This window comes from Amphiprion ocellaris, chromosome 2 (genome assembly GCF_022539595.1).
Source record: "Amphiprion ocellaris isolate individual 3 ecotype Okinawa chromosome 2, ASM2253959v1, whole genome shotgun sequence".
Taxonomy (NCBI): domain Eukaryota; kingdom Metazoa; phylum Chordata; class Actinopteri; family Pomacentridae; genus Amphiprion; species Amphiprion ocellaris.
Genome location: NC_072767.1, coordinates 31,602,458 through 31,618,275, shown reverse-complemented (window position 1 = coordinate 31,618,275; position 15,818 = coordinate 31,602,458). Strand labels below are relative to the sequence as shown.

Sequence of the window (15,818 nt, the reverse complement as noted above, 5' to 3'; positions counted from 1 at the left end):
AGAAAGCCGTTACACTTTGTGTGGAGAACGGACAGATGCTGGAGAAATCCACTGAGCAATGAGAGCTCAAAGTCAAATGGGGTGCAGAGAGATGGAAAGAGATGAAAAGAGTGAGTGATTAAAATTCAGTGGGTGTGCAGAAATAAAGTGTGCTGAGAGAAGCTGAGAGAGAGAATGAAGAGCGAAGGACAGCAGGTGGAGAGGGTTAGTGATTGGGTGTGAGGGAGGAAACAGTGCTGCAAACACTATTTAGATTTGTCTCTTTGAGGCCTGACTTGCAAAATGTTGCTGTCCCGGAAAACAAAAGACATCAGTCGCAAGGTCAGTGTTTGGTGTTGGTAAGTAAAGTTTAAATCAGACTTATGGGTAAGTTTGCCGTTACAACAACTGCTTAAATCTGGGATAATTTGAGAAAAATGTTCAGGTTTGGGTAAAACGGATTAACTTTACGTTCCAATGTGTTACAAAAAAAGACGCAAATAATGTGTTGCCTGTCATCTCGATTGTAGTGCTCCAAAAGCCTACTTTAGTTATTGCTGCGTCAAAAACAAAAAAAAGCTAGACTTTGACTATAGATTAGTTTTTCGGATAGATAACTAAAATGATCTGCTGCACAATTTATCCATTTAGTCCTTGATTATCTTAAATCAGACTTATTTGCAATGATTTCTTGACAAACTTAGTCCACCTCTAAAGGTTTGCCCTCAGGGAGAATTTAACAGCTTCCAAGGATGTTTTACTGGGAAAATCAGGCCTACAACCGTTTAACGATTAATCCTCCTGCACCTCTAACCATGGCTAAAAGTAGAGAGAACATAAACATTTTTTATGTAGTATAATAAAGTTATAATGTCATTACGAAACAAAAGATAAATTTCTTGGATTATTTATTTTATAGGAATTTAAAAAAAAAATAAATCTGGAATCAGTATATGCCACTGGTTTCCTTGTACCAACAGGTGTTACAAACACTGGCGAAAAGAAAAGGTGGCTCTGCATACTAAAGATATTTACTTTAGTGACTTTGAAAACATTGTAATTATAAGCTTAGATTTGATTAATTTTCCACTTGATTTGTTCCAGATCTGCTGATTCTTTCTGTTTCTGGCTCTGATAAATGATGTCATTTTGTCGATTTTTTAAAGACAACGTGCTTTTGAAAACCACAGGCATGATTTGGGGTTCAGGGGGTTAGAAATGATTCAATAAAATGAAAGCACCACTGACAGGGGCATCAAAACATTGTGCCTTTGCACCGTGCAAAGAAATTTTGAAAAGAAAACATCCTAAAATGGGATAATGCCCACAGGAAAAGTTAATGACACTAAAAAAAAAGTGGTGCATGGAGTTTTCAAACACTGACTGTCTAATTTATCCTGGGAGCGGTTGCTGAACTTTGTCAACTATATTTGTTAAACTGTCCAAAATGCACCACTGCTGTAAAATGTACATCGTGATGATTTAGTGAAGGTGTAGGCTTTCACAATTTGTAACTTTGCTTAGTCCTTCATCTAAAATGGAATTGTAGCAGTCAGTAATGCACGCTGCCATCCATTTGTAGCACACTATTTAAGTCCAGTGCCAACATTAAGTGCCAGTCCAGGGAGCAGTGGAGCAAAGTAAATGGAGCTACAGGAGTCTGTGGTGGTGGATCATGTTGTCATCCAATTTTAATGTGGGAGATCTGAATTTTGTGTTGTCACAATTTGAGAGTTTTTCTTTTTTTTGTAGTTTATCACTACAATCTCTTACCAGGTTTAACAAAAATCATAACCGAACCCTAGTTTATTTTATCTTTTATATTTAAGCCTAACCCATAAATCAACCTTTTGTCTGGTGTTCGGGTTGTTTGACAGCATGTAGTGTTTTTTTTCGAATCAAACACTAGTCTCAGTTTGTATTCTTCCTACATTCACTGCTTTGCTTTCATGGTGGAGAGATATGTTTAGAAGCTTTGCTCATTTCACAACATTTTGTGATCCATGTTTTGTGAGACTTTTGCTGCCACTGATCTCTTCCCCGCCTCACTCTGCCAGTCTTTTTCCCAGCATGAAGACACGGCGTGCTGCCCTGCTAGGCTGAGGTATCTGGAGAATTGCCTGAGTGGCAACATAACATGCTGTTTCTCTGTCTTCAGTCAGATAGCAGCACCGAGGCGCTAGCTAAATGGACGCTCTGATTCAGTCCTGAGGGAGGCTGTGTCGTTCACAGCACACATTCGTTATTACTGTCGCTGCTGAAGACCAGTTGGAGGCAGAATGCAGCACAGTCCAATGCTCATAGCTCTAAGACAGACAGCATTACAACAAATCCTTACACGAGGATTCACCTTTTTTTTGTGAAGGCACAATTGGCCATATCATGACCAATGAGAGTGAAGAATAATGGGTTCTTTTCTGCAACCACTCAAGGGAATCAAAGTATCAAAGTATAAGTCCTGGACAATATCACAGAGGCTTAGAAAGTATAGCAGCGTAGTGCAGAAGCTCTCTTCTGTTAAAGCTCTCTGCTCCTTCTGCCTTCAAATGACCTTCAGCTCAGTCTTTGACATCCTCCCGACTATTTCCTTTCATTTTCTTTTTAATTGTATTAGTCGTACTGATGTCTGCATTAATTTGATTGTTTTGTGCTCTTATTGTGTTTAAGTTGTCTGCCTTTAAGGTGAACTGTCTGCTCTTAGTTTATTGATATGTTAAGATGATTCAGGCTACCTGATGTGGAAACTTGTATTCTGTCTCCCAGTTCAAAACACTGTGTAGGTCTGTGGTGGGAAGGTTGTTAATGCATTTCCTTTAACTCTGCTCCCTATATTAACTTAGGACAAGAAAGTCAGAACTTTTATTTAACGATAACCCTAATTTGCCTGACATGCATCATTTGATCTACTTCTTTAAAGAAATGCACTCCACCCCCCTCTGAGAGTCAGATGTTCAGAACTCATCTCTGTGGGTTCAGTACAGAGCTGCAGTCAGGACGTGATCAGCTTAGCTTAGTGCAATGATTAGGAACATGAGGAAACAGCTCACTTGGCTCTTTCCAAAGGTCAAACATACATCTGTAAAGGTACTTCAAAAAGTTCTTGGCCTCATCAGAAAATATCGCAGGAGAAGAGAGACTGTTTTTACATTATTTTTCAACACAGTCCCCTTTAACGTCAATGCATTTGGTCCGTTGATGTTCAAGCTTCACTAACCCTTTGTTGAAGGTCACACCTTGAGCCTCTAGATATTCCTCAAAAGAATACTTGACTTCATCATCACTCTAAAAATGGCAACCACGTGAGTAGGACAGAAGTTTGGGAAATAGATAGGAGTCAGACAGTACAGATTGGGTGAGTAAAGTTCGTGGGGCAACAGTTCAAAGCCACATCTGGCTGCTTCTTCCTCCTGTGCTGTGTGGGCGGACTTATTGTAAAGGAGCAACAGTAGCCTGCTCAAAGCATTCCTCTCTACTATTCCCTTCATTGCTTCAAACATTTCATTTTTTGTTGACAGTAATATAAGGCAGTTATGACCCAAAATGGGAGTTACACTCCTTGTTTGAAGCCAAGACCTTTTTGAAGTACCCTCCTACCAAAAGTTCTAAAGCTCACTGAACATGCTTAATCAATCTGTAACAAGCAGTAAAATAGGGGAAGTCAAGTGGAAGATAAGTGATGGATATTTCTTGATAATATATAGATAAACAGTTTATCCCATCAGCAACATGACTGTGATGAAGACTTCACAAGGTTGCACACAGTTGTGCCAAGCTACTGTTAAGAAATAGTTCATGCATTTAATTCTCACTAAAACATCAACTTGGTCTTTCAGCATTTCAGTTTAAAGTGGCATCGGACCAGATTCTCATTAGACTATCACCGATGTTACTTTCATGAGAAGAAAAGCACTTTATCAATGGCCTTTGAGGATTAGTCCTTTAGTTTTGGCAGCGAAAGGAACAGAACACCTGTGAACGCCCTGATGTGTGCACAACTCTGACCTCAACGAACCCAAGGGAGCCTGTGAGGTCGAATTTATTTAACCTTAACTGAAGTCGGTACGAACAGATGCCATGTCCAACAAGTCGTCAGTGTGGCTGCATTGTCTTCAAACAGACAGCCAAAAAGTCAAGTTTAAACTTTGCAAACAGCATAAATCATATGAATATGGGCAGGTGCGTGCTGCTGCATGCAAATGATTTAATCTGCTACAAATACTAGCGCTTTATGTTGATTCATTATTCATTTAGGCTTATAAAACTAACGGGCAGAGTGCCTGAGGTACACTGTGGCACATTTACTTTATTTAGAGATAACCTGCAGATTTTTTCCCCCACAACCAATCGATTAGTTGAACAGCAGGTAAGAATTCAGTCTACTACAATTTTTGCAGTGTTAGAATAATTTAACGATTGGGAGACTAAGTTTAGGAAAAAAGCTAAAGGGTACGTTTTTGCTTTGTACAAAATCTTAATTGTTAAGACAAATTGTCATATGTTGGGCCTCACATCATTGTTCTAGTAGTTAAAGCAAACACACTATCCACTCACTACTAACATCTTTATCCCACAGTTAGACTAACCAACCAGGAGGCCCCAGGACAAATACTAGCACTATCGTTACTTTAAAAGGAATATATATAATCTGAGTGATGACAAAGATTTCACAAGAGACAGACAGGGCAAAATATCTTGCAGGACCTGCCTTATACTTACAATGTTGGAGGCTTTATAGGCGAGTGTTCTCAAATTAATGTGTAAACTGACCTCCCAACTGTCTGCAGGCCTGGGGCAGCTACCCGTTTTGTCAATACTCATGCAGTTAATTTCTACTGGTAAAATATCACACATTTTAACAGACTGGAAGACTAAACTACAGAACAGGGAGAATTAGAGGGTTAGTATTTTCACAGAGAGCCAGGCTCCCCCACAGCACCATCAACATACCATCTTCCTTGGTTCTGATGCGGGCTGCAGAGCTCTCCGGGCCGGGCCCAATGTCAGTGTAAGCCCTCACCCACACCAAATACTCGGTCCACTTGTGCAGGTCCTCCAACACGAAGCTGGTGACATCAGCACCGATCCCTGACACCTGGTGGCGCTTCAAGTCCTCTCCTGTCACTGCCTGGTAGGCTAGAGAGTAGCTCACTATCTCCCCGGACCGGCTGTCTGTGGGCGGCGCCACCCAACTCACCTTGATGCTGGTGGAGCTGAGGCTGAGCAAGCGAACCTCCTGGGGAGGAGCTGACAGGGCTGAGGGGAGGGGAGGAGGGAGGGTAATGGTCAAGCAGGGTGGATAATGGATGACAATGCAAATGATCCTCTGGACTGCTGAGATAGACGGTCTGTACAGGCTACAGAAACAGACTAAATATTCAAGTTGGGTTGGACCAGTGTTGGGTAGTAGTAATAATCAACATTATTGGTGTAACTTTAGTTTTTTATTAGTTTAGCGTTGTTACTACTACTACTATGTGTCAGTTGCATTGTTGTAACAACACTATTGACTGGATCTAACAGCTTTTGAGTAGCAAACCTTTTCTAATCAAACAAGTAGTGCAGTAGGTAGTGTCCACATGAGCTCCATTTTCCTGATTATTTCCAAGATAACAAGCACAGCAAAGCTTTAATTTAACACCGGGGTTCATGCATTTAATTTATTTTATTGGGTCTTTAAACATAACATTTTCTTTATTACTGTATAACTATGCTATATCTTTTTAATCTAATTAGTATTATTTGTTTTTATCGTTTTGTGTTTTCATGCTGCCTTTTAATCTAATTTTATCTCTTTTTTTGAATATATTTTAGTCTGTTTCCATGCTTTATTTTGCTAAAGTGATACTATCAAATTTTTATTATCTTATTTTTATGTTATGTCTTTTATTTTTATAACCGGTACCTGCTTTTCAATTTAAATGTATTTCACTCTCTACTTGTTCTGCCTTGTTATGGGCTTATCAGTCCCCTGTGAAGCACTTCGAACTGCACTAAGCTGTATGAAAGGTGCTATACAAACAAAGCATGATTGATTGATTGTCGTCGGATTTAGGCCACAAAAACAATGCTTGTGACAGATTGTGGTGGTGGTTAAATGTTGAAAAAGCTGTGCAGATGATTTAACATTGGCTTTGTCAATATGTAACCAAGATAACATCTTTCAAATGACCCTAAATGAATGATTCTATTTCATTTTGACATTGGATTGATTTTTTCAGTTTTGGCGATTACCAACAGTTAATCTTGATTTTCTCATCCACTTTTTTGAAGGTCAAGTTGAAAGTGTTGCTATAATCGCTGCACAGAAAACCTGCTGGCTTGCACAACGGCAATGAAAACAGTATGTCAAAGTGAAAAGCATTTTATAAAGGAAAGCTTTGGTAATAATCTTACTGCTTTGTTTTTAGTTTGTCTGACTGACTGGCTGCTCATGTTTCTTGACCCAAGCCAGCCTCTATTTCTAACAAAGCGATCAAGCTAGACGACCATGTTTTACAGTGCGAACATATATTTGTCAGATAAACACGATTTCAGTGAATCTGTCAGTAACGAATGAAGGAAACTACCCCTAAATGTCAATAGCATAATAATAAATAATACATCTCCAAAGGCCACCTAAGTTGTAAGCACCAAAACATAAAAATAAAAGCCCTATAATATGTCATGTATATACATTGTGCTGCAGCTAAATTCAGATGAACATTACAAGCAAACTCCAGTTTCCACTGAGCAATTCATAAAAACAGCTGAGGAGAGAACATGACATATACACATGGCATTTTAGTGGGCTTTAGTTTCAAATTAATGATGCTCACAGTTCAGATGCTCTTTGCTGATGTGTTCTTTATTATTTCATTAAATGTAACTTTTACAACAGCAGTTGTTTGTTGTATAAATATCCCATTCTTTTAATATTTAATTCATTACATGTAGTTATTTATGTATTTCTATTTACTAATTTGTGCAGTCATTCATTGTTTACTTATGGAAATTGAAGTTGCGTCAAACTTTTGACCGGTAGTGTATACAGGTATATGCAACAGAATGATCCAATAACACTAAATAAAGTTTTCCTCCATGGCTTAATGCAACTTAGCCAGTACTATGTTTTCTCCAAACTATACTGATAATCAAATTAGTAGCAAATACATGATTTTGTTCTTCAAAAATAAGCTAATCGTTTCCCGTCTGTTGACAACTAAAGGTGAGATTTCCTGTATTATTGTAAATAATCTCCACAGTCCAGAGATCACACAAAAGCAAAAATGATACTTTGTGCTGAAACATAAAAGTAACACAGTGTGAAGTTTCACCAACTGAAAAGTAAAACAGGCACAGTACAGATGAATGCATGTATGCACAATGATACACAAGAGCAGAACACAACAAAACATAGCAACAAAACCAGCCGCTGAGATGAGTGTGGAGCAGGTGGGAGAGATAACACGGGGAACTGTTATCACGCTCGCAGCCCCAGCAGAGCGTGTGGACCCAGCAAAGCTACTGTTTGGACAGTGTTGGAGGCTGGTTGGCTCTCCTGCTGCAGAGGAGCTCGTGACCGGTGCAAAGAAACACGCTATGATTGTGTCACACATACTAGTGCTTTTGGATGCATCAGTGCAGGGGCGCAATAGATCAAAAGGAAGAGATGCATGTGTGGGAGATGCACAGCAGCAGATTAAAGTCACAAATAGAAACAGGAATATGAAAAATACCAACATTCAGAGTAGAGGTGGGTGGCTTTAAGAGAGAGAGAAGATTAAGATTTGGACAGAAAAAGAATGAACAAATGCAGATAGTACTACGGGAATAAAAAAAAAAAAGTTGTCCCTTTTTGATAAACAGGTTGGATTGAGAGCTTGGCTGCATCTCTGGGGTTCTAATGATTACCTCTATTTGCTTGACATATAACAAACCCACAATTTCATCTGTATATGAACCCAAACCTGCGGGTTTAAAGGAGTTGCATTTTGGCACACATAAGAAGCCAAAGCCAAACTGAAAGCAGAGGAGAACTATTTTAGCCCATATCCTTCCTAGCCTCGGCAGGTGGTAGAAGATGTAACTACGTTTTACTTTTATAGATTTCTGAGCTTAAGGCCTTCAGCATAACAGCATGAACAAGCATACTAATCCACTCACAGTTAGTCTGCGAAACCTGGGACTAAAACTTCCTGAAGCATGATTTAACAAGATATATTTGCAGTCTAAGAAAAATGGTCTATGACTTTCCAGAGGTCTTAAATTAACCATAAAAAATATCTGAATGAGCTGAGGTTTGTGGAGTTTACATGTCTGCTAGAAGGAAAAAGCTTAAGCAAAGACTGTTTTTCTTTTCTGATTATGCTTCATCTCACGAATATATCAAGGAATGTCTTTGTGTTTGTCAGTCAGTCTGTCTGTTCTCTGCTTTTCTTGACAACTGTATATCCAGTCTACTTCAAACTTGGCAGGTGTACTAGTGGGGATCTGAGAAAGTGAAAATTTGACTTTGAAGTCATCTACATCAGTGCTTCTCCAAAAACACTGGAAAAAAGAACACATTTAACAGCAGACAGTGAATACGATAAGGATGGGGCTACTCAATGTAATGATGCCACTGATGATGACAGCAGCCTGTTGAAAAGTTGCCAGGTCTCAGGCAAGGCAACTTCGCCCACAATCTCAAAGTTTTAGATCAACACCAACAATGTGGTGGTCTGTGTGCACTGCAAACTGGAAACGACTGATCACACCAGTACAACAGCTGCATGAGCACTTGAAGCAAAATCATGTCAGAGTAACTTGTCAGAGTGCCTTGTCAGGATTACCAGCATACAGAATGTGTTCTGCTACCAATTTACTAAAAATTGATATCCAAAATGTTTTTTATATTACCTCCACATGCAACATCAGTTCTGCACTGCTGCTGTTATGGTCATTTCAAATTGTTATTCAATTATTTATTGTATACTTTCTACTTTTTTTGTGTGATGGAGAAAATGGCTTAAGCTAATGACACAAACTGTTACAGTCTATAAATCGTTTCATTTCTTGTATTTGCCCTACAGAGATGCAAAAATGCATTTTCCAGTCATTATCTTAACTGCATACCACTAAAGCATTGACGTGAATCCGTGCAATAACCATTTTTAAATCAAGTACGTCAGTAAAAATCACATGAATCAAGGTATGAAAGGTCACCACCATTCAGTTTCTTGCATGAACCTATCAAAACTTATCATGACAAGAATGAGTGATGATACACAGATGCTTTATTGGAAGAGTTTTCAAATAAAGTTTTTAATATTACAGGAAAAAGACTTTAAAGACGAAAGACTAACTGGTTGGTTAATGGCCCTATCTCTGTTAAAGGGGAGCACAAAACTTTTCTCCTGGGCCTGTCATAAGCTTAGAATGTTACTGCCTGGTAATATATGACTAGAAGAAAATTAACTGTTTCCTCTGAGTGACTTCATATGATTCCACATATGTATGTACACACACACACACACACATATATAGATAGATAGAGAGAGATAGAGAGAGAGAGAGAGAGAGAGAGATAGAGAGAGAGAGAGAGAGAGAGAGAGAGAGAGAGAGAGAGAGAGAGAGAGAGAGAGAGAGAGAGAGAGCGAGAGAGAGAGAGAGAGAGAGAGACTGCAGCCAAAGTCAGCTGAACACTGATGAGTCAAATGAATGATTACAGTCATTGTTAAATTTATATTTTTGGTATATGTATTATTATATCAAAAAGGCTTTATATATGTTTTACAGCATCACAGAGGGCCATCTGTATGTAGTATTTCAATTTAACAGTAACTTGTGACAGCAGCCTGCCACTGCTGAAAACAAAACAAGCGATGAGATCAGTTTTTCTTCTGCATTATCTCCCTTGATGACCTTTCAAGCTGCAGATATGGTGTAAATAAAAGGAACGAGATTGGCAGGTAAATGAAAAGTTCGAGTGAGATGGCAACAGTGGTCAGACTCTTTAGACTTGTTAGTGAGTTTCTGACGTGATGGGTTTGGCAGTCAGGGGACTGATGAGAGATTGGAAATCAAAGTGACTAGTTTTAAACTTTTGTTTTGCAGTGTGACTGCTGGCTCAGAGATTTCTCTCCTGACAGCTAAAACAAGTAGCTGAGCGAGGGCTTCGATTCCTTCTGGGAGCTGTCATAAATACTGCAGCTTCATCTCCCAGTGTGCTAGAGAGGCAGAGATCCAAAGGTAGATATGCAGTCAAGCTCTGAATTAAAGGTGTTCAATAGCGTTAGTGTCAGTGTGGGAACAGTGATCGAAGTCCTGCACATCAGCACTCTCCGTTGCCACACTCTGCTTGACAAACTATGATTTTGAAGGAACATGACAGTCATGATAAAAGCTGTCTCTGCAACAGTCTGCTTGTGTTTGCTTGGTCTTACATCATAACATGCCGTATGTATCGACTCGATGCCTTTATTAGACTATTTGTCAAAATGTGCAATGTGGAACGCCTGGTGATTTGTTACACAGCAGAAAGCAGAATATATACATGAATATCAAGCATCACTAAAGCCCTTACAAATAATGGTGTATGTGGATTTTACGCCTCTTTACGGTGACATTCTCCTTTGTTGCTGCCTTGCCACTTGAACTTTGTAATTGAGTTGAATGTTCAGGAAAATCAAGCATGACTGACACGTGGAAAAGAAGTCAACTTATAATTAATGCTACACTGCTAGCTTGAAAATTGACATTTGCAATTACACAGTTGCGTACGCTACACAGCCTGGTATTACTGGGTTTTAATAGTCTGAGCGCACTCAGATGGTTGGCTCAGAATAGGAGGTTCTGCTCCCTTTCTCAGGTGGAAGTCAGCGTTACAAATCTCTGGATAAAAGCAGATCTCTACAGACGACAAACCGACAGTGGCGGGAATCCCCAAAGCTCCTCCCGCTCTTCCAAGTATGTCTAAATGGATAGACACTGAATTCATTAATGTGTAAATGTGAAGCAGAGTAAAGTTTTAAACCACGGCACTCATCCAATGTGTGTGTGCAAAGTTAAGCTATATTTTATTGAAAGATTAATGGCCTGTCAGTCTAACACTTCATACCGTGCTCTGCCAGCATGCTGCTCACACCATACCTTCTACTACATGGTGTAGCTTTACTCTTGTATCAGCTTGCTCCATTGCATTTCTAAATGAATACATGCGTGAACAAAAAAATTAAATACTAAAGATTTTGCACCTCTGTACTTCTAACATTCTGGCAACAGCCCAGTTTATGCCTATCCTAAAATCCTTGACATGAAGACATGACATTGTAATATTATGGTGCACATAGTCTGATATTTTACTTAAAATAAATGAACTCATCTGTATAGGGTTAGAACAAGAAGAAGCATCAGAATTCCCTAAATCTTTTTCAAAGCATTAAAAGCAGGACTGCAACTAACACTTTCTTTTAATGTTGATCAGTTACTTGCGTGTCAGAAAATGATGAAACGTGTCCATCACTGTTTCTTAAAGCCCAGAATGATGCCATCAAATGCGTTTTTTTTTTTTGTTTTTTTTTTGTACATGACCAAAACATATGCAGGTTGCTGTCATAGAAGAGTAAAGAAACCAAAAAATATTGTAAAATAAGAAGCTGGAATGATAGAATTTGGATTTTCTTTAAAAACTTATCCAAACTAAATTATTGATTTTCAAAGAGCTTAGCGATAATCTCATAGTTCATTAATCAGTTATTTATTCCATCTCTAACTAAAGGATGAAGCCGAAGCAGCAAATGGTTTGTTACACAGAACCATCTAAAAAGTCATTCACAGAAATATTTTTTTAAAAGGGCAGACACTTTCAAAAAGTTGTAGCTGCCAGCAGTCCCTTAGAGGACACTGGTTGGTTATTGCATCACTGCTATTACGGAGCCAAACTGAGCTCAAGTACAAACCTCTTAACATATTATTTTTTCACTACACAGAATTGTATATGAGTTATCATAGAATTTTCTACATGATTTTTACAACAAAATTCATACTGGGGGAATAAAAAGTTGCTTTTTCAACTTGGAGTTAAACATTTAACTCATCTAAATTCTGATGAAATACAACAGACTCCAAGATTAAATGTTCAGGACAATGCTTGACCCACACTAGGAAGTAAAGGTCTGAATAAATTCTGTCTCTTGCAATTTCACCGAACTTTCTGGGAATGCAATCCTGACATCACTAGAAAACCTTTAAAGAGCCAATTTATTTTAAAAAATGACTGCTGTGATCCTCACTATCACATATTGCTTACACATGGCCATTTACTCTCAGTCAAACTGACCAACTATGTCAAATCAATAATCGGCGTGGCTGCCTTTTGTTAAAACAGATGCTCAAAAAGTCCAGTCTAAACAGCAAACAGAAATCACATGAATATGGAATATTTTCTTCTCTGAGTCTGCTGCATCATTTCAGTGTACAATAACTGGGTTCAAATGATTGATTATGCTGCAGATACCAGCTTTTTATAATAACTTATAATACCTTTAGGCTAATAAAGCTAGCAGATAAAGCGGAGTCAGAGCACCGTGGCCCGATTAGTTGATGTAGAGATTATGTAGAGATTATTTTTTCCTTTTGACGAGTCTGTTGGTTTAAGAGTAGATTTCCATCTGTCAAGATTTTCTTTTGTTCTCTACAGCCTTACTCGCAAGGTAACTTAACAATGTGTGGGCTAAAAACTTTGGTCGGCTTCCACAGCTGTAACAACAGGCCTAAACAAGGCCAGTGAAATGCTGGATAATTTTTAGGGCAGGCCCCATGAAGGAGGAATTTTTCACTAGAGTACGACTGATTGTTCTCTGTTAGTCTCTTCATTTTAACTTAGGCACATCACACATGGTAGAGTCGAATATTTCTTACAGCAGGCGAACCAGAAGGAGTGGGAGGTTACAAACACTCACTGACACACTCAGGGGACACAGGAAACGGAGAAAGAAAGAGGAAAGCCAACTAGGCTCAGCTGATACAGGAAACGTAATGGCTAAGACCAGAGGCTGAGACAAGTCTGGAATAAGAAAAAAGAAAAAAAAGAGGGAAATCTCGGAACAGAACCAAACTGAAGAATGAGACCAATCTCCAGAACCACAGCCCTACATTCATCCTTTAAACTCTACTTATCTGTAACTCGACCTCATGTTTTATTTTTTTCATGGTTACTTTATAATAATTTAACTTCAACCTGAAGCATAACCAGAATAAATAATTGTAAATAAAGTGGCATCAGAGTGGTGTTGTACTTACAGGACTGGGCGGTCCTGGCTTCAATAGGCTGAGTAAAGACTCCTAAACCCATCTCGGACCGTGCCGCCAGGGAAAACATATACAGCGTATCTGGCTTTAGACCATCAACTGCATATGAGCCCGCTGCGTCGAAAGTGACACGATGCTGCAGAGAAATGAAAACCATAAGATCATGATGACAACAGCACACACATGTACACTGTACTGGGCAAAAGGCTTAGTTATATTCTCATGCTCATCAGTAAACAACATCATGAGTCAGTCTGGATTGTATGCAGAGACAGAAGACACTGAGACAGACTGAATTCACAACAGAATTGTAGCGAGTTTTCCAAAATGCTAAAGTACCTATCAAAAATTTGTCTAAAAGTGGATTTTTCTCTCTACTTCAAGTGACCAAGAGTCTTTTAATTTGTATTTGTACAGTATGGTCAGTGAAATGCTGCATTACTGTATGAAGCTAAAGAGCCCATATGTCGCTTTTTGAGTTTCTTCTTTCCGTTAGTGTGTCAGTGCTTTTTTGTACATTTAAAGGGTCTGTAAACATACCAAGTCCAAAGCCCAAAGGGAGTTATTGTCTCCTACAGAAAACACTTGTCCATATTTGCCTGAAACAGCCCATTTGAAGCCTAGACTTTTCTTCTGTTACTGATCTACATCAGCATGCAACGCATTTGCATAGCACTTGCCTAGTGGCTAGTTTGGCACACTGTCAAACAAAAAAATGTGCTGCTGCCTTGCAGTCTGACAATAATCCTTCACTAGAGCTGCTTCTGCTAGAGCTACATTCCTATACTAAGAGATCTGAGGTTTCGCTAGCTCAACAGCGTTACCTTACTTTTGTCAGTCCAGTGCACCAGTTACAGCCGACGGAAAGAAAATATTTTTTGAACACAAAAGCATGTAAACATATTCTAGTGGACGTCAAGAATAAAATTATAAACCTCTAAATATGCATTATAAGGGCTCTTTCATTTATACATTATATGTACACACACACACACACAATTTTCTCATAAGCTTTGCTGAGATAAATCCAATCAGATGTGACTGGTGCAGGTGTCCGTAAGGGCTCATAACATGAACCTTTTGCATTAAGGTTGTGTCGGCAGGAAAATTACTTTGTGAAGTAATTCTGAGATCAGACAGGTAAAATGAAATGAAATGAAACGTAAAAAGACAGAGGGGTTGCTGCAGGAGCAAACAACAGTGTGAATAAAAACAGGTTTGTAACTGTTGTCTGCACCTGTCAGTTTCAAACAAAAAAAACAAAAACAAAGCGGTGTTAATTAGAAAAACAAGATAATCAGCTGCAGAACATATTATGTGCTTAGATAACACAACATAAAATGAAAAGAAAACACATCAACCATAAAAACGGACACACTATGAAAAATATTCGGTGCACATTTCAGTGGAAGGAAAATGTTTTAAAGGTAGTAGTTACCTTGTCTGAAGGATTGTTGGCCTCCCAGTAGAGCAGTTCAAAGCTAATGATGGGGTCCTGGACAGGCCAAAGCCACGACAGCATGATGCGTGAGTCCAGCTCGGCCTCGGCCTCGAAACCAGACGGCTGAGCTGGAACTGGAGGCAGGAACAAAGAGACGAAGAGACAAGAAGATGGGAATAGAGACAGCGAAGGGTGCATCGGGAGTGAAAATAAAAGCAGGGGAGTCAAGAGGTGAAGTGGGAGGCTGGGCACAGAGTGGCTGCATATTTGCTGCAGTCGATACTCATCAGTAATCACAACAGCAAGCACACTGAGGAGGTATAAAAGATGTCATCACCTTAAATTCTCTAAGGTGAAGTCGGTAAACTATGAATCACATTTACTAATGGTGTCTCACGTTCAGGAATTTACTGAAGTGTGATATACAGGCCACAGCCACAGCTGCTTCCTGGCTATTTGAAGCTTGGACCCGAGTTCACTACTAGTTTTTTATGAGGAATAGTTTGCAATGCTGGACTGGAAACAGAAAACAGAGAGACAGTGACAAACATGAAGCATTTAGCAGCTAAAGAGGCAAAAAGGTATTTGTCTCAGCAGCTGGTAGAAAAAATGTTTTTACATTTCACGTACACGTATGAAATATGGTAGACACAATGGGAGAGACTCCCTTCCTACAACAACCCTACTAGAAAATGTCACCCCTTTCCTTAGAGGGGATGTGCAGTTTAAAAACATGATAAATGTAATATGATTATTAAGGACTTCTGGCAGAAAGAGATGGGCAGCAGTGGAGAAAATACTCAGATCATTTGCTTACGGAAAAGTACTTATACCACATTATAAAATATTTGCATTGAAAATGTTCCTTAAAGTATTCAAGTGTAATCAGAAAAATATACTATGGTGTTAAGTCCTCGAAGTAGAAAAATGCCTGTTGTGATTCTTATACTAGAAGACAGTATATTATATAAATAGAGTATTTATACTTATGCATAGTGTAAAATCAGGATTTTACTGTTGCAGTAACCCTTGCTGTCTGCTCCTGAAAGAATCAGAACTGAGCAGAGCCAGAATCAATGAGCTCATTTGGATTCATCAATAAATCTCACGCCAGCCTGCTTCTCCAAAC

The 15,818-nt window shown here is 39.0% G+C and overlaps 1 protein-coding gene across 28 annotated transcripts in view; it reads right to left on the bottom strand.

Moving 5' to 3' along the window:
- Nucleotides 1-15,818, bottom strand: part of ptprfa (protein tyrosine phosphatase receptor type Fa) — a 397,399-nt gene that overhangs the window by 126,109 nt on the left and 255,472 nt on the right. For 18 of the 28 annotated variants that reach the window (XM_055015931.1, XM_055015928.1, XM_055015939.1 and 15 more), the window contains 3 exons: nt 14,687-14,823; nt 13,240-13,384; nt 4,927-5,232 (listed from right to left, as the gene is read on the bottom strand). In XM_055015931.1, the coding sequence (XP_054871906.1) occupies nt 4,927-5,232; nt 13,240-13,384; nt 14,687-14,823 (588 nt within the window). The remainder of the gene's footprint in view (nt 1-4,926; nt 5,233-13,239; nt 13,385-14,686; nt 14,824-15,818) is intronic. The other 10 variants (XM_055015985.1, XM_055016023.1, XM_055015992.1 and 7 more) reach the window with 1 other exon arrangement.